The sequence below is a fragment of the Salmo trutta genome, chromosome 25 (genome assembly GCF_901001165.1).
Source record: "Salmo trutta chromosome 25, fSalTru1.1, whole genome shotgun sequence".
Taxonomy (NCBI): domain Eukaryota; kingdom Metazoa; phylum Chordata; class Actinopteri; order Salmoniformes; family Salmonidae; genus Salmo; species Salmo trutta.
The window spans coordinates 40,062,983-40,087,081 of NC_042981.1; the positions used below are offsets into that span (position 1 = coordinate 40,062,983).

Consider the following 24,099-nt stretch of genomic DNA (forward strand, 5'->3'; position numbering starts at 1 on the left):
TACAATAACAAATAACCCCTTTACTGGTCAGGACGTGACACACCTTTGGCAGCAATTAAAGCTGTGAGTCTTTCTGGGTAATTCTAAGAGCTTTCCACACCTGGATTGTGCAACATTTGCCCATTACTCCTATACAAAAGTCTTCAAGCTCTGTCAAATTGGTTGTTGATCATTGCTAGACAACCATTTTCAGGTCTTGGCATAGAGACTTTCAAGTAGATTGAAGTCAAACTGTAACTCGGCCACTCCAATGTAGATTTGGCCTTGTTTTAGGTTATTGTCCTGCTGAACAGTGAATGCATCTCCCAGTGTCTGGTGGACAGCAGACTGAACCAGATTTTCCTCTAGGATTTTGCCTGTTCTTAGCTTCATTGTGTTTCGTTTTTATCCTGAAAAACACCCCAGTCCTTAACGATTACAAGCAAACCCATAACATGATCCAGCCACCATTATGCTTGACAATATGGAGTGTGGTACTCATAATGTGTTATATTTCATTTTCCCCAAACATAACACCTTGTATTCTGTACAGGTTTCCTTCTTTTCCATCTGTCAAGTTTTGTGGAGTAACTACAATGTTGTTTTCTCCTATCACAGCCATTAAACTCTAACTGTTTTCAAGTCACCATTGGCCTCATGGTGAAATCCCTGAGTGGTTTCCTTCCGCTCCAGCAACTGAGTTAGGAAGGACGCCTGTATCTTTGTAGTGACTGAATGTATTGATACACCATCCAAAGTGTAATAACTTCCCGCGGCTATGGAGAGAGCAGGGATCGTGAGAGGCGGACCCTCTGCTGCTCTCTCCCTCCCTCCGCTGAAACTAATGCTGTGTTCAAAACAACTGGGAACTTCTGACCTGAAGATCACTGACGTCATGATTTGACCATTTCTTTTTTTAAAGAGTTCCCAGTTGTCTTGAAAGCACCATGACCATCAGATGCAGGTACCATACACAGGAGTTTGGTGGCACCTTAATTGGGGAGGATGGGCTCGTGCTAATGGTTGTAGCGGAATTAGTGGAATGGAATCAAATACATGGTTTCCATGTGATGCCATTCCATTTGCTCCGTTCCAGCTATTATTCTGAGCCGTCCTCCCCTCAGAAGCCTCCACTGGTACCACGCCATCAGTCCAGCAAAATAAAAAAGCTAATTATTTCAATTTATGCTCCGCAGTGCCTGGCAAGTGCTACACCAACTGAACAATTGTTTTTTAATCAATGCTCAATTTTTTTTTTATATATAATGGTCTGAGAAGTACAATATTGGCAGGCCAGGCATATAGTCAATATGCTTTGATAATGTATTAGGCCTAATGCCCAAACCTCATTTGTACAGAACTGTTTTTATTAGGTTAATGTTACATTTTTTAAGTCATGTAAAGAAAAAAATTATCTGAGTGGTAGATCTCGGCTTGCTTTTGGACTGCGAAAGTGATCTTGACTCAGAAAAGGTTGGTGACCACTGTTGTAGAGGTTGCACCTCAGGAGTAAATGTCAGATGGCTTTTCTTAAAAACCGAGCATTCAGAGGAAAATACAGCAGATGTGGGAGAGAGGGAGGGAGTGCAAGAGATGGGGAGAGAGCGGGTCGAAAACAGCAGGTCCGGGACAAGGTAGAACGTCCGGTGAACAGGTCAGGGTTCCATAGCCACATGCAAAACAGTTGAAACTGGATCAGCAGCATGACCAGGTGGACTGGGGACGGGGACAGGCAGGAGTCAGGTCAGGTAGTCCTAAAACATGGTCCTAGGGCTCAGGTCCTCCGGGTGGGGAGAGAGACAAATCAAATCAAATTTGAATTGTCACATGGGAGAATTAGAGGGAGCCTACTTAAATTCACCTGACACAAGACTGAATTGAAACATTAACACTGTTGATTTGATGTGCATTTTACATTTACTGTACATTTGTTTATAACGAAATCTGAAAATACTCTGGATACATTCAGGAAACATGATAAGAATATTATTGGAAAATTTGGGCTAGGTGCAACATAAAACAAAAGTATTCACAAGGGTTTGAGTGAGAGGTCAAAGTGGTGTCTCCAAGTGGCCACACACCTCTCCAAAGTGTGCATAGTTCCTAAGTCATTTCAATGCAGTCTTCAACTATAAGGTGCTTTTTTGAGCTCTCCTAGCTGTGCTGTTAAGGAACTGAAGCAAGTGTAACCGATGTGAAATGGCTAGCTAGTTAGCGATGGTGCGCGCTAATAGCGTTTTAATCGGCGATGTCACTCGCTCTGAGACCTTGAAGTAGTTGTTCCCCTTGCTCGGCAAGGGCCGTGGCTTTTGTGGCGCGATGGGTAATGATGCTTCGAGGGTGGCTGTTGTTTATGTGTGCAGAGGGTCCCTGGTTCGAGCCCAGGTAGGGGCGAGGAGAGGTACGGAAGCAATACTGTTACATTGGTGCCGTGACCCGGATCACTGGTTGCTGTGGAAAAGGAGGAGGTCAAAAGGGGGGGTGAGTGTAACCGATGTGAAATGGCTAGCTAGTTAGCGGTGGTGCACGCTAATAGCGTTTCAATTGGTGACGTCACTCGCTCTGAGACCTTGAAGTAGTTGTTCCCCTTGCTCTGCAAGGGCCGCGGCTTTTGTGGCGCGATGGGTAACGATGCTTCGAGGGTGGCTGTTGTCTATGTGTGCAGAGAGTCCCTGGTTCGGGGCGAGGAGAGGGACGGAAGCAATACTGTTACACAAGCACACTTGTATTGTGGTTGTTTTGTACACAGGCCTGCATCACACAATTACTGTTGTTGTTTACGCAATCCAAAAACAGTCCATTTATAAATCACAATCTGGATCAGGTGGGCATCATTTTAAAGCTTGTTTTATTGCCAAAATGACTAGCTAAATTATAAAATACGATCTTACAGTGTTAGGCATTCACAAGGCAATTCAGAGAAGCAGATTCTAATTTTGGTGCGCATAGAATGTAGTCATGAGTGCATTCAGATGCGTGGTCCGTAGCAATTCTTTTTACTATACAACAAACAGGCTCATTCTGTTCAGGACAACCCTGGGTATAACACAATGTCATCTTGTAACTGTAATTCAAACATAGTGATTATAAACGTTGACGCTGTATATTACATGCATTTTATGATATGGAAATGTGAAGTGCACATTTGGACATCACTGTGTTTGGCTTGCTTAATTTACAGTATTTCCCCCAATCAGACAACAAAACATTTGCAAAAGGGATGGGGGCAACTTGTCGCGCACAGTGCTCAAGTTAAGAATGGCTGTCAGTCAAAACCCATACAGCGCTGTGAAGCGAAGAGCCTGAGCTCTGACGTTATCTATAGCATGTTACTGTACAACCACTGCGTTCCAATTTAGGCACTTATCAGTGTCTAAATCTGCAAATGAAAAGGATTAACATGGTCCTCTCACACCAGCACAGTGTTGAAGAAGGTGAGACAGCACCTCTTCCCCCTCACGAGGTTGAAAAGATATGGCATGGCCCTTCAGATCCTCAAACAGTTTGACAGCTGCACCATTGAGAGCATCTTGACTGACTGCATCACCGCTTGGTATGGCAGCTGCACCGCCCTCGATCCCAAGGTGCTACAGAGGGTGAGGTGGATCACTGGGGCCGAGCTCCCTGCCATCCAGGACCTCTGTACCAGGCAGTGTCAGCGGAAGGCCCGGAAAATTGTCAAAGCCATAGACTGTTCACTTAGCTACCGCACGGCAAGTGGTACTGGAGCACCGAGTCTGGGACCTAAAGGCACCTAAACAGCTTCTACCCCCAAACTATGAGACTGCTGAACAGTTAATCAAATGGCTACCTGGACTATTGCATTGACACTTTTTTGCAGTGACTCTTACACTGACTCTATGCAAACTCACTAGACTCTACCTGCACACTCACTAGACTCTACCCACAGTACCTGGTTGACTGGGAGGGTTATGGCCCAGAGGAGAGGTGCTGGGTCCCCGCTAGGGGTGCCAGGTGCCAGGTGGCGAGCCTAGAGGGGGGGTGTCTTTGTGCTTGTCTCCACCCCCCTCCATGTGTCACCAATCTTCCCCAATATCCCCAGTGTATTTATACCTGTGTTCTCTGTTTTGTCTGTTGTCAGTTGGTTTTGTTTTGTGTAAACTACCTGCGTTTTTCCCCTTGCTCCTGTCTGTTCTAGTTCCTGTTTCCTAGTTTTGACCATTCTGCCTACCCTGAGCCTGCCTGCCATTCTGTACCTTGCCACATCACACTGGATTATTGACACCTGCCTGCTCGGACCCTGAGACTGCCTGCCGTTCTGGACCTTTTGCACCCTTGATTAGTGACCTCTGCCTGCCCTTGACCTGTTGTTTTGTCTGCCCCTGTACTAGCAAAAAACTTTTGTTACTTCGATTCTGAGTCTTACCTGAAACGTGATAAGATTAGGGCCTAATTAATTTATTTCAATTGACTGATTTCCTTATATGAGCTGGAACTCAGTAAAATCGTTGAAATTGTTGCATGTTGTGTTTATATTTTTGTTCAGTATAGATGGGAAAGTGTTGTTGCTCACTGAAAAAAGGGGAACTTTATTAGTCAAGTACAGCACCGCAATACATGTTAAGATAACATACAGGAGCGTTCCTTGTATTTTTGTTTCAGGTTCTCCCACTTATGTTTCACCTATGCAGGTGACAGCTGCCCCTCCAGCTCACGCTCCTTCACGGAGATCCTGAATAGACATAAGATGAAGTACGACATTGACCTAAACATTAGCGAAGTGGAATTGTGTGAACGTTCTGTAGATAGCTAAACTGCCACATACTTTATCAAATTGGAGTGCCAAGGTAAACAGTAACAAGTGCAGATTACCATTACTTTCAAATAACAGGTTAAGTGCAATGAAACAGCAAGTAATCCTCTAGTTAACATTACTGTTCGAACAGTTAGCTTTAACTTCCAGTCATACCAAGGCAAGTAGCTAGCTAAATGCACGGCAGGCAGCTGGCTGCAAATCTGTTTTCAAACATGTATGATGAAATAGTTGTGATCATTTTAAGGAGAACAAAAACGAGTTACATTTGAACACCATCACAGAAGCTTCACTATTTGTCATCTTACAAGTTGTTTACTTAAAGAGATCTAGCTATCAAAACTAAATGTCACACTGTAAAATGTCATTTTATTTCGGAAACTCAAATGGCCTATTTAGAATGCAAGTATGGATATTTGGACACGGCCTCTTGTCTTAGTATGTGGGGAAGACTCTGGTGTATGCGAGTGTGCAACCTTGGGAACCTTATCTGTGATGCAATGGTGAGGCAGATGACTTCATCATTTAATGCTCACGCTTGATTTTGTGCCCCATGGTGAGTATCTCAACCCTAGTGGAAGGATCTGTTTTCATGATGGGCTGAACTGTCCAGTATAGGTGGACTTGCCCCAGGTTGAGGGCTTGAGTACGACCATTGTGTTTCCATTGAGTATTCTAGATTCATAACGATATCAAGTATGCAGATGAGGTCCAGTGGAATCACGTCAGTTTATGCATCCTGAACAGTGGAGCCATAAGGACAGCAATAGTGTGTTATAGCTCATAACGGGTTCATAAAGTGTTTGAAAATACTGCCAACTCGTTTAAGAACTCCTTATATTACTAACTAAACATTTTAAAGTGGAAAAGGAGTTACTGTAAAGTGACTGCTTTATACTGATGCTATTCATGACTTATGAAATGAAGGGTTTCACTTCTACAGTGTGAGGCTGTGCTAATATGGACACCATACATTTATTCTACATTGCTTCTTAAGGCACCATCACCATGGAGGTTCTATCAGTCTTACCATTTGGGAAGATTCAGGTACCAGTCAGTAAGTGATTATTTTAGTCACTGTTGTTGAAAAATATAATTGGAGAATATACATATTTCTTAAAGAATCACCACACCTGTAGTACATTCACTGTAGACAATTACATAACTTTTTATGTCTTTATAGATATTTCTTAATTCCTTCCTCTACTTTTTGTGTGCAGTGTAGTCTTTGACCGACACATTCTCTTTTCGGATGCTGACATCAAATGTAAAGATTAATACTGAATCCCTTTCTGCCGTCATCAACTTCCCAGGAGTTCATGTTGAATACGACCTGTCACTGCTGGTGTGAGAACGTGTGACAGCCTTAAGCCTCCGCTGCTATCAGTGCTGTGTGCCCAGATATGAACCCCTGGATCCAGACATCGCAGACGGAGGAGATGGCTTTACCATGATCAAGGAGGAGAAGCTGACACATGATGCTGGTGAGCTCATTGGGCAGGGTGGCGGAAGTTTGGTTTGAACAGAACAGGAGACTGTTCAGGTGGGTGCAACGATAGTCACATGGAAATTGTCATGTAAAATAGGGAATTATGTGAACTCTAATCATTACATTTCACCTCACTGAATATACTGTACTTGATTAGCACAATTGTAAATGTACTGGAGGCCCTGTTGGTATAGACATTGTATGAGAAAAATAAGATCCCTTTGCCTCATGATAAATGGTAAATAGGATCATGTAGTAACTATTTTCGAAGATTAACATCTGAATGAAAAGTCCCAAATGAGAAATCGACCAGTGAGTGTCACTGAAGAGTAACAGCTGGTGTTAGAATTCATTAGCGTTGTGGGTACTCTGGCCCTGTTAAACACTTCAGAGTTGTTTCTCAGACCCAATGCAAGTCTTTGACAGAAACATATTACTGTATGTACACTCTAAACGACCTTTCCTTTAAAAAAATTCACACATGAAAAACGACTTCTGTGTTGGTCACCTGAGGATCTGCTGTTTTAAGACTGTAATATATGACATTACAGATAAATAAATGGCCTTCGATTTCCAGTAAATATCTGTGAAGGGACTTGTAAATAAAGCCACCTAGTTATAGGAACACTTGAGTACTTGACAGAAGTGAATTATCGCTTCACGAGTACAGACTTTAAATACTTGCTGACTTTGCTTATGGTGCCACACAGGCTTACAAAATATGCCATTAAAATGCATTAAACATCTTAACAGAATGACCTTGTTAATGAATATCTTTTTAGCTAATATTGTCTGTGACAACCTTGATGCCTGACCCCAAGCCACACAGTGAACCAATACTGTACTGTATGCGTTTGAAATCAAATGATTCAATCTAACCTTGCTATAGCATGCTTTTCTTTACTCTTGCCTCTAGGTGATGTGGACCGCTCTGTTTTCTCCAACTATATCACTGAGATGAAGCTGGTGTACCCAACCGTGGAGGGCCGCAATAAGTTCAGAAACCAATTGTCTGACTCTGTTACTGCTAGGCCTGCTATGGGGCCTATCCACACACCTGAGAAACACTGTCCACAAGATTACAATATGGCTGCTTTCTGTGGTGGTGTGGCACATACCAGTTTTTCTATTTTTGTAAAAAGGCTGCTGTTTACGAGAAAGCAAAGTATACTATATCAATAAAATGTATTTGTATCTGCATTACTATATATTTCTTACTATGCCGTTACAGGTAACTGCCAAAATTAAGGAAATACCAACATGAAGTGTCTTAATAGGGCACTGGGTAGGTGCTTTTAGCAACGAGAGTGTATTTGCATACACTAGCGTTGCTTTCAATTGTATTGGGTTACACAAACTGTCGGTGGGTAGGATAGTTGGTCATTATGACGGGGGAATTCGAGGCAAAATATATAAAGGAGCTTTTTTTGTCCACATATGGCACACCTGCAGGACTTTTATTTTGACATGAGGTAAACTGAGAGGTTGGTCTACAACAGACCCACATTTGGAAAGTCTGTTTAATAATATGATCCTTTAGATATTTTGTCTCAAATTCCCCCGTCATAATGACCAACTGTTTTGCCCACCGGCACAGTAAGTTGAAATGGAATTGTATTAAACTCAGGCTTCCCGGGGACTGTTTTTGTGCAACCCAAGACAACTGAAAGCAACACTAGAGTATATAAATACACCGTTAGGCCACCACAAGCCCCCAAAACAGCTGCAATGCACCTGAGCATAGATTTTACAAGTGTTTGAAACTCTATTGGAAGGATGCCACAGAATTCTCCTCTGAGAAATTCCATAATTTGGTGTTTTGTTGATGGTGGAAAACACTTCCAGGCACCACTCCAGAATTTCAAGTGGGTTGAGATCTGGTGACTGACAAACTCTTCCAAAGTCACTGGGATCTCTTCTTCTAGCCATGGTAGCCAAAATAATGGGTAACTTTACATTTTTATACATGACCCTAAGCATGATGGATGTTAATTGCTTATTTAACTCAGGAACCACACCTGTATGGAAGCACCTGCTTTCAATATACTTTGTATTCTTAATTTACAAAAGGTTCCCTTTATTTTGTCAGTTACCTGTACGTACAGCTAAGTGGAAAAACTACCAATCATTTTTTTATTGTCACTTTTCTAGAGCCCTGTATATTTCTTGCAGATTTTTTGCAATTCAGTCATGTTGAATGACATGTTTGTAAAGGATTATAAAATATTGTAGGCAAAAACGTTGATATTCAGACCTCTAAATTATTTCTAAGATTAAGAACTGACATGTCCTGTACATCTGCCGGGAGAGCCATTGTGTTTCACCTCAAGTGTTGACAGACCGATGGAGGAATCTAAAGAATCCTCTTCCATATCACTTTTTGAAATACCCATGGTATTAAAAAGTGTCCCTATTTCGAAGGCTTGCCGAGAAGGGAAGACTGCATGTTGCTAAGGACTACCGCAGAGTGCAGACTAAAAATGAGTCATGGACCTGAACACGTATTGATATAGGCCAGACAGGAAACCAGAAACCACGTGGAGAAGTTTACAAAATCAGTGACCAAGTTTGGACAAGCGTAGTCGGATTAATGTCATGAGTCTTGACACTCAGGAACATCAGGATGTTTTTTTAAATTTTATTAATAAATATTTTATTAGCATAATCATGCTTATCTTCAAAACACATTTTTCCAGTGTTATACTTTTACGAATCTGTATCTTAGGAAATTGTCAATGGTAAAAAAAAATGACAGGCTAAGCACAGCTTACAGTAAAAATTATCACAAGTGCAGCGGTATCAATGGTTTATGTACATAGTCTATTGCACATGCAACTGATGAAGCAAAGACTAAAGCGAGTCCCCATCCTCTTGCTACATCCATGGAGCCATGTTAGGAGTCTCCTTCTGTCCCGGCTGCTGGTGGAAAAAATACATCAATCCATTAATTAAAAATACGTATACAATGTATAAACAATGATTACCGCTGGAATGATTATAGGATGACGGTTCTGGCTTTTTACACAATGCACTTATACTTGTCGGTCGGTAGACCAAAATGTTGGCCTTTCAATTAAGTGAATTAAACATTTCAAGTAAGTAGAGTACAGAAACGTCTTGTAAATCGAATTTCGTGTTCCAACACACCTCTTACCAGATATGCGGGCGTCTCCCTTTTGAAGTTAAATTGAAATAATCTATTTACCTTGTTCAGTTCAGGAAACAGTTCTAGAAGAGCCAGGTCCAGTAAGACATAGGTCAACTGAGGAAAAGTGACGCGGAGGGATTATTAGAATGAATACAAATTCCTAAATTGGATTTTTCATCGCTGATCTAAAATATGTTTACTGCTGTCTAAATCATACAGTGCAGCCATACAGTCGAGATTAACAACCCTTAAAAGACGCAATAAATTGTGGTAAACTATGTAGTGCAGTGTACTGTACTAAACACACTGAGCTACAATGAGCTACGGTATGTAGCAACCTTATACTCATGTTACACATGGTCTGTCTGAAATTATAATAATAATAATAATAATAATAAGGCTGCCTTTCCTGTGTTTACATGCAGGATAACAATTCACTGACTAACTGGCCTTCACAAGCCTCCAACATCTACAATGCCTGAGGATCCTAGTAAGGACCCTACAATGCCTGAGGACCCTACAATGCATGAGGACCCTACAATGCATGAGGACGCTAATGAGCTTTCACACTTCAACCAAGTCAGTTTTTGTGCATTTGAAACAACAATATATGATAGTATTCTTTTCAACCCTGCATTCTCCTGTACTTTGTGTGATGCTAGTTGTAACTTTAGATGCCTCGCTGCATCGTCGTACCTGTTTGTTAAGAACAGGCTGTTGTAGTCCATCGAAGAGCAGGCGGACCCCCTCGTACCTGGCCTCTTCTCCAATACACTTGCCCAGGAATTCTGAAGGGAAAACACTCGTCATCTTAGAGGGTCAAATCAATTGACTTCTGACTGTTTTCAATTAATAATACATTTTTTCTTGACTTTATAGTAAAAATTAAAAACACTTTTTCAACTACATAGAACCCAAAATAAGACCTAATAGTCCTCGCCAAGTTTCCCACTTTAACTTGAGATGTACTTCATGAAACCAACTGAATCTAAGAGATCTACTAAGGACCTGGAATGTATTTCATCATTTCCTCAAAGGTCTTCTTGGCCCTTTTCTGCTTATTTGCCAAGGAGCGTGGCTCACTGTTTTCACAGAACACAGCATCTAGTACACAAGGACAAACATCAAAATAAGAGTCATATCACTCATTGCTTTTGTATATCATTTTTTGTTTTACAAAATAGAAGGATAATAATAGAAAATAGTAGACAAAAATATATAGAAAACAGTAGAAGGTCGGAGGTAAGCTAGCGACCTCTGAGCAGGGTGATGAGAGAAATGAGGCGGTGCTCCTGGAACACCTTGTCCAGTTTATGCTGCAGGTAGTGGTCTGTGTACGCCTCCAGGGTATTCTTTAACAGGATCCTCCCGCCCATCAGCAGGTGGTGCAGCCAATCAGGGATGCGAAAGACCACTCGACCTGCCAATGACAGTCAAGCAGTGGGAGAGTGATGAGATGCTAGGTTATGTCCAATCAATTATTGATTTTTCTAAATAGGTATAGGATTTACGTAAGGTGGCAATAACACTGATTTACCCTCTGATTGGCTAGACAGAATTTTCACCATATTGTTTACACCTACTTAATTCTTTCATATCTCCACTAGTACCTAGTAGAGACCAGTTTAGTATTGAGCGTTAAATTCCTGCACTACTTTGTCGCTGGATGGACAAATGCTATGGGTGGGGCCGACGTACCCACAAACATCAAGTAGTCATACACTCCTTCCACAGTGATCATCTCCATGAAGTAGTTCTGGTTATGTTTCTTCTCCGTGCTCTCTGATCGGTTGGCGTTGTTCTTGAATAGTTCATTGAAGAGCTAGGGAGTTCAAGCAAAGGTCAACAACACTTTAAAATGGAGGGGAATAACAAAATAACGACATGTAAAAACACATCCAGCAGTTATATTTAAAAGGATCTGTTCCAATTCGGCTGAGCGATCAAGTGGCTCTCCTAACTAGAAACACGAAACACTTGTCAACTAAGGTAAGCGTGTGTGAGTATGGGAGTCTAAGCATGCCAGACACAGGTCGAAAAAGTATTTCCAAATATTTCATGTCCATTTGATTTAGCGACCCCAGTCTAATGAAACCAATGGACTAGTGCAAAGTCAAACCTTCCCCCCACCCCAACTCAGCAGGCTAGGTAAGCCAAATCAAGCGCACCTAAAATATTTGAAAGAAATGAAATACTATTTACAGCCAGGTGTAGTGTAAGCCCACCTTCTTATCATTCTCTGACGTGGGACTGAGGATGGTCAGCTCTGGCCGGCTGGGTTTGGGCTTGGGCGATTCACAGGAGTTAAAGAAGGAATTGAGGAATGGCTCCAAATGCTGCCCTTTCTAAAACGGGAAAAACACGGGAGATTCCTTATAGGTTACTGTGAAAGCACGGGAGATTCCTTATAGGTTACTGTGAAAGCACGGGAGATTCCTTATAGGTTACTGTGAAAGCACTCTTAAACAGGTAAATGTGTTATTTGACATTTAAGTTACAGGATCCCTGCTGTTCACATTTATTTCAACTGGCATACTATAATAACATAGCTGACATGACTTATAAGTGGATTCCACAGGCATGTTTGGCTTACATTCCTAAATGACTATCCCAGGAATTATTTTACAAGGATGCCGCCACAACGTTCTTTCCCAACCCAAGTCGAAAATGCATGACTTACTTCTTTTATCAGTTTGCTGGGCACTGATTTGATGATCTTCCCTGTCGGAAAATAAACAATGTTAAACTCAAATGAGTTCAACAATGAGCTCAACAGGAGAGCAGGTTGTGAGAGATGTTATTAACATAGAACTCTTGGCCGCGTTACAATGACCATAGGAGTCGGCAAGATGGCACAAACATATCTGAGATGAGGCTACTTGGCCAGTGTTGCATACCTAGATTGACATCAGGGAGCATCTTGTCCACAAACTGAGAGTCCATACTGTGAGGGGAGAGGAAGTCTGCTAGCAGCTGACTGTTGCTCAGCTCAGGGTGTTGGAGCAGTTTCTGGAAAATAAACAGAAAGATCCAACAATCTTCACTTTGTTGACATATTCAGTGAGGGCTGGCATAGAATAGCACTTAGTTATTCATTTGTAACAATGGCTCCCCAACCCCTGAGTCACCACACATACTTGAGAAGCTGGAACCAGTTCAGGGTCAACCACACTAACCCTGTATTTGGGGTTTGGTGGTCGATTCTGAACCCAGCAGCCCTGGGATTTGAACCATAAACCCTCTGGTTGCTAATACCTCTCTAGCCTCTACATCAGCTACATAAGCTGACATAGATCCATTGGGAGAGACCAGCTATTTCCCGAAGCATGGCCTCTCTGTTGTAAGGTGAAGTTTCCGCTGGACGCTGATCTTTGAGTCAATTTTGTATTGTCCTTACTAATGTTTAAGGTTAGGATTCGGGGAGGGGAAGCTGATCCTACATCTGTACCTATGGGAAACGTCACCCTGGCGCTTGTTTAGTCCATAATGACTACCTACCTGGAGGTACTCCTGGAACTCCTCCCGCTTGGAGGTCAGGAACTCATAGTTCTTGGGGCCGATGATTCTTTTGGAAGGCAGCTGGGCGTCTGGGAATGAGCCTGTTGTGACAGAGGAGCACAAAATAAAAACAAATCCTGGATGAGAAGGCTTGAAGACAATCAAACCATGTGAAAATACTGTTATAACTATTCTTAGAAATGGGTGGAATTATTCAGTGTGAGAAGAAACATTTGGCCAATGTTCGAGATTCATATGTTCTGGCTGTCAATTTACAATGGACGATGCGATTGGTGGTTACAGGGACTGAAACCTGAAGAAATCATCTAAAACATGTACTTACCATGAAACTCAGTGAGTTTTGATTCAAGGACATAAAATTCCAGATATCTTCTGTACACAGACCAGTGCTCGGTCTCATGACCCACTGTGAAATACAAAGGGGAACAATACGTCAATATTAAGAGTGGACATACTGTCTTCAGAAAGTACCCCTTGACTTTTTCCATATTTTGTTGTGTTACAAAGTAGGATTAAGATGGATTTAATTGTCTTTTTTTGTGAACGATCTACACAAAATACTCTAATGTCAAAGTGGAAAAAAAAGTCTAACATTGGGGAAACAAAATGACAAATAAAACACTAATATACTATCTTGATTAGATAAGTACAGTTGAAGTCGGAAGTTTACATACACTTAGGTTGGAGTCATTAAAACTCGTTTTTCAACCACTCCACAAATTTCTTGTTAACAAACTATAGTTTTGGCAAATCGGTTAGGACTTGTTAAGTGGTGATCCTAACTGACCTAAAACAGGGAATATTTACTAGGATTAAATGTCAGGAATTGTGAAAAACTGAGTTTAAAAGTATTTGGCAAAGGTGTATGTAAACCTCCAACCAACTGTATTCAACCCCCAACATGTTAGAGTCACCTTTGGCAGTGATTATGGCTGTGAATTTTCCTGGGTAAGTCTGTAAGAGCTTTGGATACCTGGATTGCACATTCTTTTTAAAATTCTTCAAGTATGAAGGCACGAGTTTGGACACCGTCAGTAAACCAAAAGAGCAGGAGCCTTGCCCTTCATGTCCTTGAAATGATTTTGTGATCCTGTCGTCAAATCATTGATTCTTTCACACACCCTTGACTGCAGTTCACAATGTCCACAGCCTTTAAATGTTCTTTTATTTTTCTGTCTTATTGGATCATGTTGTCAGGCATGGTTTGTCTGACAGATGTTATTTCTATGTAAAATATTCTGTTTTTGTGCTCAATGGTGGATCTATTCAGATGTTGGTTGCAGATCATTGCTAGACAGCCACTTTCAAGTCTTGCCATACATTTTCAAGACGATTTAAGTCAAATCTGTAACTAGGCCACTCAGGAACATTCAATGTCATCTTGTAAATAACCACAGTGTACAGTGCCTTCATAAAGTATTCAGACCCCTTGCCTTATTCCACTTTGTTACGTTAGACTCATTCTAAAATTGATCAAATAAAATACTCAGTAATCTGCACACAATATCCCATAATGACAAAGCAAAAACAGATTAGAATTTTTTGCTAATTTATTACAAATAAAAAACAGGAAGACCTTATTTACATAAATATTCTGACCCTTTGATATGAGACTTGAAATTGAGCTCAGGTGAATCCTGTTTCCACTGATCATCCTTGAGATGTTTCTACAACTTGATTGGAGTCCACCTGTGGTAAATTTCATTGATGAGATATGTGCTTTTCCAAATCATGTCTGTTTATATAAAAAAAAGGTCCGACAGTTGACAGTGCATGTCAGAGCAAAAACCAAGACTTGGAGGTCGAAGGAATTGTTCGTAGAGCTCCGAGACAGGATTGTGTAGAGGCACAAATATGGGCAAGGGTATCAAAAAATGTCTGCAGCATTGAAGGTCACCAAGAACACATTCTTAAATGGAAGAAGTTTGGAAACACCAAGACTCTTCCTAGAGCTGGCCGCCCAGCCAAACTGAGCAATCGGGGAAGAAGGGCCTTGGTCAGGGAGGTGACCAAGAACCCGATGGTCACGCAGACAGAGCTCCAGAGTTCCTCTGTGGAGATGGGAGAACCTTCCAGAGCGACAACCATCTCTGCAGCACTCCACCAAATCAGGCCTTTATGGTAGAGTGGCCAGACGGAAGCCACTCCTCAGTAAAAGGCTCATGACAGCCCGCTAGGAGTTTGCCAAAAGGCACCTAAAGACTCTCAGACCATGAGACACAAGATTCTCTGGTCTGATGAAACCAAGATTGTACTCTTTGGCCTAAATGCCAAGTGTCACGTCTGGAGGAAACCTGGCAACATCCCTACGGTGAAGCATGGTGGTGGCAGCATCATGCTGTGGGGGTGTTTTTCAGCGGCAGGGACTGGCAGACTAGTCAGGATCGAGACAAAGGGTGAGCAAAGCGGTCATCAAGGCAAAGGTTGGCTACTTTGAAGAATCTCAAATATATTACTATTTTGATTTGTTTAACACTTTTTTACTACATGATTCTATGTGTGTTAATTCATACTTTTGATGTCTTCACTACTATTCTACAATGTAGAAAATAGTAAAACTAAAGAAAAACCCTGGAATGAGTAGGTGTGTCCCTACTTTTGAATGGTACTGTATGCAAATGTGATATTTCATTTTTTTATATATAAATTAGCAAAAATGTATAAAAAACTGTTTTTGCTTTGTCATTATGGAGGTATTGTGTGTAGATTGATGAGGGGAAAAAACAATTGAATCAATTTTAGAATAAGGCTGTAACCTAACAAAATGTGGAAAAAGTCAAGGGGTCTGAATAGGCACTGTATATTTGGGCATGGTGTTTTATGCTTTGTGTATGGTCCTGCTGAAAGGTGAATTTGTCTCCCAGTGTCTATTGGAAAGCCGACAACCAGGTTTTTCTCTAAAATGTTGCCTGTGGTTAGCTCTATTCTGCTCATTTTTATCTTAAACTCCCTAGTCCTTGCAGATGACAAGCATACCCATAACATGATACAGCCACCACCATGCTTGAAAATATGAAGAGTGGTACTCAGTGATGTGTGGTGTTGGATTTGACCAAAACATAAAGCTTTGTATTCAGGACATAAAGTTAATTCTTTGCAATTTTTTTTTGCAGTTTTACTTTAGTGCCTTGTTGCAAAAATGATGCATGTTTTGAAATAGTTTTATTATGTACAGGCTTGCTTCTTTTCACTCTGTCGATTAGGTTAGTATTGTGACCATTGACCACTGGCCTCATGGTGAAATCCCTGAGCGATTTCCTTCCTCTCCGGCAACTAAGTTAGGAAGGACACTGGTATCTTTGTAGTGACTGGGTGTATTGATACACCATCAAAGTGTAATGAATAACTTCACCATGCTCAAAGGATTTTCAGTGTGTGCTTTTTTACCCATCTATCAATAGGCGCCCTTCTTTGCGAGGCATTGGAAAACCACCCTGGTCTGTGTGCTTGAATCGGTGTTTGAAATTCACTGCTCGACTGAGGGACCTTACAGATAATGTTATGTGTGGGTTACAGAAATTAGGTAGTCAATCAAAAATCATGTTAAAACACTATTATTGCAAACAGAGTTCATGCAACTTATTAAGCAAATTTTGACTCAAGACATTTCAGCTTTTCATTTTTAAATAATAAAAAAAATTAAAAACATAATTCCACCTTGAAATTATGGGGTATTATGTGTAGGCCAGTGACAAACAAAAAAAATCTAAATTTAATCAATTTTAAATTCAGGCTGTAACAACAAAATGTGGAAAAAGTCAAGGGGTGTGAATACAGTAGGCCTACATACTCTAAATATCTCGGCAAAATCATCACTTGTGTATCTGTTTTGCTATAAGTAGGAAGCATAAGGTATTTGAAATATTTGATGGAAAGAAAAAGTCGATGACTGACAGAACACAGGAAGCTCTCTGATTTAGAGTTGTCATCGAATTACTTGCATTATGTGAGCAACAGGCAGCATGATAATAGATCATGAAGCCGAATTTCATCCAGTGCTAATGGAGTATAGAACAGCCTTGTTTAGCCATTGTAGATTTGAACCTATTCAAAAAAGCCCTTTTAGACCCATATACAGTTGAAGTCGGACGTTTACACACACCTTGGCCAAATACATTACATTTTTTCACAATTCCTGACATTTAATCCTAGTAAAAATTCCCTGTCTTAGGTCAGTTAGGATCACCACTATATTTTAAGAATGTGAAATGTCAGAATAATAGTAGAGAGAATGATTTATTTCAGCTTTCGTCACATTCCCAGTGGGTCAGACGTTTACATACACTCAATTAGTATTTGGTAGCATTACCTTTAAATAGTTTAACTTGGGTCAAACGTTTCACGTAGTCTTCCACAAGCTTCCCACAATAAGTTGGGTGAATTTTGGCTTATTCCTCCTGACAGAGCTGGTGTAACTGAGTCAGGTTTTGTAGGCCTCCTTGCTCACACAGGCTTTTTCAGTTCTGCCCACAGATTTTCTATGGGCTTGAGGTCAGGGCTTTGTGATGGCCACTCCAATACCTTGACTTTGTTAACCTTAAGCCATTTTGCCTCAACTTTGGAAGTATGGTTGGGGTCATTGTCCATTTGGAAAACACATTTGCGACCAAGCTTTAACTTCCTGACTGATGTCTTGAAATTTTGCTTCAATACATCCACATCATTTTCCTTTCCTCATGATGCCATCTATATTGTGAAGTGCACCAGTCCCTCTTGCAGCAAAGCACCCCCACTACATGATGCTGCCACCCCCGTGCTTCACGGTTGGGATGGTGTTCTTTGGCTTGCAAGCCTCCCCCTTTGTCCTCCAAACATAACGATGGTCATTATGGCCAAACAGTTCTATTTTTGTTTCATCAGACCAGAGGACATTTCTCCAAAAAGTACAATCTTTGTCCCCATGTGCAGTTGCAAACCGTAGTCTGGCTTTTTATGAGGGTTTTGGAGTGGTGGCTTTTTCCTTGCTGAGCGACCTTTCAGGTTATGTCGGACTTGTTTTACTGTGGATATAGATACTTTTGTACACATTTCCTCCAGCAGCTTCACAAGGTCCTTTGCTGTTGTTCTGGGATTGATTTGCACTTTTCACACCAAAGTACGTTCATCTCTAGGAGATGGAACACGTCTCCTTCCTGAGCGGTATGATGGCTGCGTGGTCCCATGGTGTTCATACTTGCGTACTATTGTTGGTACAGATGAACGTGGTACCTTCAGGCGTTTGGAAATTGCTCCCAAGGATGAACCAGACTTGTGGAGGTCTACAATTTGTTTTCTGAGGTCTTGGCTGAGTTCTTTTGATTTTCCCATGATTTCACACAAAGAGGCACTGAGTTTGAAGGTAGGCCTTGAAATACATCCACAGGTACACCTCCAATTGACTCAAATTATGTCAATTGGCCTATCAGAAGCTTCTCAAGCCATGACATCATTTTCTGGAATTTTCCAAGCTGTTTAAAGGCACAGTCAACTTAGTGTATGTAAACGTCTGACCCACTGGAATTGTAATACAGTGAATAAGTGAAATAATCTGTCTGTAAACAATTGTTGGAAAAATTACTTGTGTCATGCAAAGTAGATGTCCTAACCGACTTGCCAAAACTATAGTTTGTTAACTTCTCTAGAGTAGGGGGCAGTATTTTCACGGCCGGATGAAAAACGTACCCAAATTAAAACGGCCTACTACTCGGGCCCAGGAACTAGAATATGCACATTATTAGTAGATTTGGATAGAAAACACTCTGAAGTTTCTAAAACTGTTTGAATGGTGTCTGAGTATAACAGAACTCATATGGCAGGCAAAAACCTGAGAAAAATCTAACCAGGAAGTGGGAAGTCTGGTGCTTGTAGTCCTTTCAAGTCATTGCCTATCGAACACACAGTGACTTATGGTTCATTTTGCACTTCCTAAGGCTTCCACTAGATGTCAACAGTCTTTAGAAAGTTGTTTGAGGTGTCTATGATGAACAGAGAGCGAACAGAGGAAGTTGGAAGTTGTTGACTCAGGAAAGCAAATGAGTTCATTGGCGCACTTTCACGTGAGAGTTAGCTGTGTTCGAAAAAGTTTTTCAAGGCACTGGAATCGTCCGGTTGGAATATTATTGAAGTTCTAAGTTAAAAAGGCCCTAAAGATTGATGCTATACAACGTTTGAACAAACGGAAATATAACTTTTTTTGTACTTTTCATCGTGAAATTTTCAGCGCACTTCCTACACTTGGAGTAGCTTACTGAATGCGGAAACAACAAGGAGTTATTTGGACATAAATTATGGACTTTATCAAACAAAACAACATTTATTGTGGACCTGGGATTCCTGGAAGTGCCTTCTGATGAAGATCAAAGGTAAGTGAATATTTTTAATGCTATTTATGATTTTAGATGACTCCAAAATGGCGGGTATCTGTATTGCCTAGTGTATTTTTCTGAGCGCAGTACTCAGATTATTGCAAAGTGGGCTTTCCCCGTGAAGCTTTTTTGAAATCTGTCACAGCGGTTTCATAAAGGAGATGTTCATCTATAATTCTTTGAATAACAGTTTAATATTTTATCAACGTTTATGATGAGTATTTTTGCAAATTGTTGTGCTGATTCACCGGCAGTATTGGAGGCAAAATATTTTCTGAACATCACGTGCCAATGTAAAAGGCTGTTTTTGGATATAAATATCAACTTGATCGAACAAAAAATGCATGTATTGTGTAACATGATGTCCTAGGAGTGTCATCTGATGAAGATCGTCAAAGGTTAGTGCATAATTTTAGCAGAATTTCTGGTATTTGTGACACCTGTCCTTGCTAGGAAAATGGCTGTGTGGTTTTTCTTGTGATGGAACTGTCCTAACATAATCTAACTTTATGCTTTCGCCGTAAAGCCTTTTTGAAATCGGACAACGTGGTTACATTAAGGAGACGTGTATCATTAAAATGGTGTAAAATAGTCGTATGTTTGAGAACTTTGAATTATGACATTTTGTGGTTTTGAATTTGGCGCTCTGATTTTTCACTGGCTGTTGAATAGTGTGAACCGTGGGTGCTAGCATCCCACCTGCCCAAGAGAGGTTAACAAGAAATTTGTGGAGTGGTTGAAAAACGAGTTTTAATGACTCCAACCTACATTGGGGGGAAAAAGTATTTGATCCCCTGCTGATTTTGTACATTTGCCCACTTACAAAATGATCAGTCTATAATTTTAATAGTAGGTTTATTTGAACAGTGAGAGACAGAATAACAACAAAAAAATCCAGAAAAACACATGTAAAAAATGTTAAAATGATTTGCATTTTAATGAGGGAAATAAGTATTTCACCCCTCTGCAAAACATGACTTAGTACTTGGTGGCAAAACCCTTGTTGGCAATCACAGAGGTCAGACGTTTCTTGTAGTTGGCCACCAGGTTTGCACACATCTCAGGAGGGATTTTGTCCCACTCCTCTTTGCAGATCTTCTCCAAGTCATTAAGGTTTCAAGGCTGACGTTTGGCAACTCGAACCTTCAGCTCCCTCCACAGATTTTCTATGGGATTAAGGTCTGGAGACTGGCTAGGCCACTCCAGGACCTTAATGTGCTTCTTCTTGAGCCACTCCTTTGTTACCTTGGCCGTGTGTTTTGGGTTATTGTCATGCTGGAATACCCATCCACGACCCATTTTCAATGCCCTGGCTGAGGGAAGGAGGTTCTCACCCAAGATTTGACGGTACATGGCCCCGTCCATCGTCTCTTTGATGTGGTGAAGTTGTCCTGTCCCCTTAGCAGAAAAACACCCCCAAAACATAATGTTTCCACCTCCATGTTTGACGGTGGAGATGGTGTTCTTGGAGTCATAGGCAGCATTCCTCCTCCTACAAACACGGCGAGTTGAGTTGATATCAAAGAGCTCCATTTTGGTCTCATCTGACCACAACACTCACCAGTTGTCCTCTGAATCATTCAGATGTTCATTGGCAAACTTCAGACGGGCATGTATATGTATTCTTGAGCAGGGGGACCTTGTGGGCTCTGCAGGATTTCAGTCCTTCACGGCGTAGTGTGTTACCAATTGTTTTCTTGGTGACTATGGTCCCAGCTGCCTTGAGATCATTGACAAGATCCTCCCGTGTAGTTCTGGGCTGATTCCTCACCGTTCTCATGATCATTGCAACTCCACGAGGTGAGATCTTGCATGGAGCCCCAGGCCAAGGGATATTGACAGTTCTTTTGTGTTTCTTCCATTTGCGAATAATCGCACCAAATGTTGTCACCAAGCTGCTTGGCGATGGTCTTGTAGCCCATTCCAGCCTTGTGTAGGTCTACAATCTTGTCCCTGACATCCTTGGAGAGCTCTTTGGTCTTGGCTATGGTGGAGAGTTTGGAATCTGATTGATTGATTGCTTCTGTGGACAGGTGTCTTTTATACAGGTAACAAGCTCCGGTTAGGAGTACTCCCTTTAAGAGTGTGCTCCTAATCTCAGCTCGTTACCTGTATAAAAGACACCTGGGAGCCAGAAATCTTTCTGATTGAGAGGGGATCAAATACTTATTTCCCTCATTAAAATGCAAATCAATTTATAACATTTCTGGCATGCATTTTTCTGGATTCTTTTGTTGTTATTCTGTCTCTCACTGTTCAAATAAACCTACCATTAAAATTATAGACTGATCCTTTCTTTGTCAGTGGGCAAACGTACAAAATCAGCAGGGGATCAAATACTTTTTTCCCCCCACTGTAAGTGTATGTAAACTTCCGACTTCAACTGTACAGTATCAGCAGTATTGGTTTCACTTGTACACCACACTGATCCCAGACCAGCCTGTAGGTAATACTTAAGCCCCTGGGCCTAGTTTCACCTGTAAGGCACACTGATCCCAGAGCATCCTGTGAATCTCACCTGCCCTCCTGTCGTTGCGCTCCACGTCGATACAGAACACGGGGATCCTCTCCCTCTTGATGTCATCATCGAAGAAGTCTATGTAGGGGATGGTGATGGTCCAGGCTGAGAGATTGCGAGGGGTGCTGGGGGTACTGACGGCCTCCATGGGGGAGTCATCCTCCAGAACCATCATGGCCTCTTCCACCTGACAGAGCCCAGCCACAGACAGAGGGCGGTCAGAGATAAGAGGGTGAAGGTCAAGACAATGAATGACAGTCAAAGTTTGGTATGGAATCTGGGCCTCTATTCACAAAAGGTTCTCAGAGTAGGCTATTGCAACACTCCTATCTACTAAAAACAAGAAACGGCTTCAAAGGGGAAACGCGACACTCGACAATTGAGGAGTAGAAAAACATTGCCTGGTCCGACGAATCCCAGTTCTGTTGCGTCATGCTGATGGCAGAGTCAGGATTTGGCGTAAGCAATACGAGTTCATGGACCCATCCTGCCTGGTGTCAACAATACAGGCTGGTGGCAACGGTGTGGGGAATGTTTTCCTGGCACACATTACGTCCCTTGATACCAATTAAACACCACAGTGTATCTGAACATTGCTGCTGCCCAAACCCAATAGAGCATCTTTGGGATGAGATGGAATGGGCTGTTCGCAGGATGAATGTACCACCATACAATCTGCAGCAACTGTGTGATGCCATCGCGTCAGCATGGACAAACATCCCTGTGGAACGTTTCCGACACCTTGTAGAATCCATGTCCTTAAGAATTGGTCCTCTAACTCAGTTGGTAGAGCATGGCTTTGGCTCGTGCAATGCCAGGATAGTGGGTCCAATTCCCAGGACCACCCATACGTAAAATGTATGCACGCATGTCTGTAAATCACTATGGATAAAAGCGTCTACTAAATGGCATGTATTTTTATAAGAATTCTGGCTGTTCTGGACGCAAAGGGGGGTCCGAACCAGTACCAGACGGGTGTACCTAATAAACTGTCTAGTGCATGTATATCAGCACTCCTACTCTAAGACTCTTTGTGAATACATGCCTGGTCTGTGGTACCATACATGGTAAAGCTTGTGTGAAGCTGCACAGAACCACAAGGTAAGAAGGGAGACAAACTGCAAAGGTCCACTGATATTGAGTGACATATACAAGACGTACTAGAATAAACAACAAAGTACAGGATGTAAAATGGGAGATGTATTCACTGACAGCAGCTCTAGTGGGGGTAAAATATAGCTAGAATGTGAACTACCTAGTGGGTCAGCTACGGAAGGCTCTGGGAGAAGAAGAAGAGAAACATACTGAGGTCGGCTGTGCAATGCTGTGGAAATGATGATGATGATACTTAGTCAGAGGGGGCAGGGCAGTGGTCTCTGTCAGTGAATCAAAAATGATCATAAACCATTTTTAGTTGAGTTCAACATTATATATTTTCTTAGCAGAAACGCTAAAGATTTCCCCTTTGGTGAATTTGTTGCAGGGTGTTCACCATTAACATCAAGTAGAAATTATATACCAAAAAAAGTTCAACCTAATTGTTGTCTGCTTAGTACAAAGAAAGAAACACATCATGGTATTGAATAAGCAAACATACAGGCCAGTACATCCCCGTACGATGTTTATGGGCACTGGGCCGGAGGACAAGAAACAAAAATACTACCTCTGATAATGAAATTGGGTCAACAGGCCCCCATTCCAGTTTATTTATCTACCTGACCGTGCAATTGTCATCTATTAACCAGATTTCCAATGAAAAGGTTAGTGAAAACTCACAACCTTTAAAAATGACTCCTCTTGGCAATCAGTATTGCTTCATAAAGTCTCTGGCGATTTCATTTCAAAATTTAAATTATCAACAATAAAATTCAAAGAAGTAGGGTCCCAAGCCCATCTTTCATATTCAAGGTACACTCTGCGGGATGACATCATCCTATACCATATGGATTCAACAGAAACCATATCTACCAAGACTTCCATAGTTTCACCTCTACCATGAATCCTTCATTTCCTGAGTGTGCGATCCTAACTAATCCTGGCTCCACACTGCAGCCCAGTGGCCACACACTACTCACCATGTCATCCTCTCCCTCCACCAGTCCGTAAGAGGGCAGCATGGCTCCCTCCATGGTGGTGCTCTTGAACACCCCCTTGATCTTGCTGCCGATGCGGCTGATCCCAAACGACTCGCCCCGCTTTGAGGTGTTCCTGCAGGCCAAAGAAGAGAGATTGTCACAAAATGTGACAATGCAGGTTGTTGTGCATGGCTTCAGCACATCGCATGCAGTGTGGGTGCAGGACTGGAAGACAGAAGGGATACTGTATACT

General features: G+C 41.6%; 1 protein-coding gene across 6 annotated transcripts in view; it reads right to left on the reverse strand.

The window, feature by feature from the left end:
• Nucleotides 1-8,860: 8,860 nt before the first annotated feature.
• LOC115162549 (sorting nexin-14) overlaps nt 8,861-24,099 on the reverse strand; it is a 31,347-nt gene continuing 16,108 nt past the window's right edge. For 5 of the 6 annotated variants that reach the window (XM_029713968.1, XM_029713973.1, XM_029713970.1 and 2 more), the window contains 13 exons: nt 23,847-23,979; nt 21,772-21,958; nt 13,232-13,315; nt 12,889-12,989; nt 12,288-12,399; nt 12,071-12,111; nt 11,616-11,735; nt 11,089-11,212; nt 10,646-10,810; nt 10,399-10,494; nt 10,087-10,178; nt 9,448-9,504; nt 8,861-9,161 (listed from right to left, as the gene is read on the reverse strand). In XM_029713968.1, coding sequence (XP_029569828.1) covers nt 9,117-9,161; nt 9,448-9,504; nt 10,087-10,178; nt 10,399-10,494; nt 10,646-10,810; nt 11,089-11,212; nt 11,616-11,735; nt 12,071-12,111; nt 12,288-12,399; nt 12,889-12,989; nt 13,232-13,315; nt 21,772-21,958; nt 23,847-23,979 — 1,357 coding nt within the window. In that variant the 3' untranslated portion in view covers nt 8,861-9,116. The remainder of the gene's footprint in view (nt 9,162-9,447; nt 9,505-10,086; nt 10,179-10,398; nt 10,495-10,645; nt 10,811-11,088; nt 11,213-11,615; nt 11,736-12,070; nt 12,112-12,287; nt 12,400-12,888; nt 12,990-13,231; nt 13,316-21,771; nt 21,959-23,846; nt 23,980-24,099) is intronic. The other variant, XM_029713969.1, reaches the window with a different exon arrangement.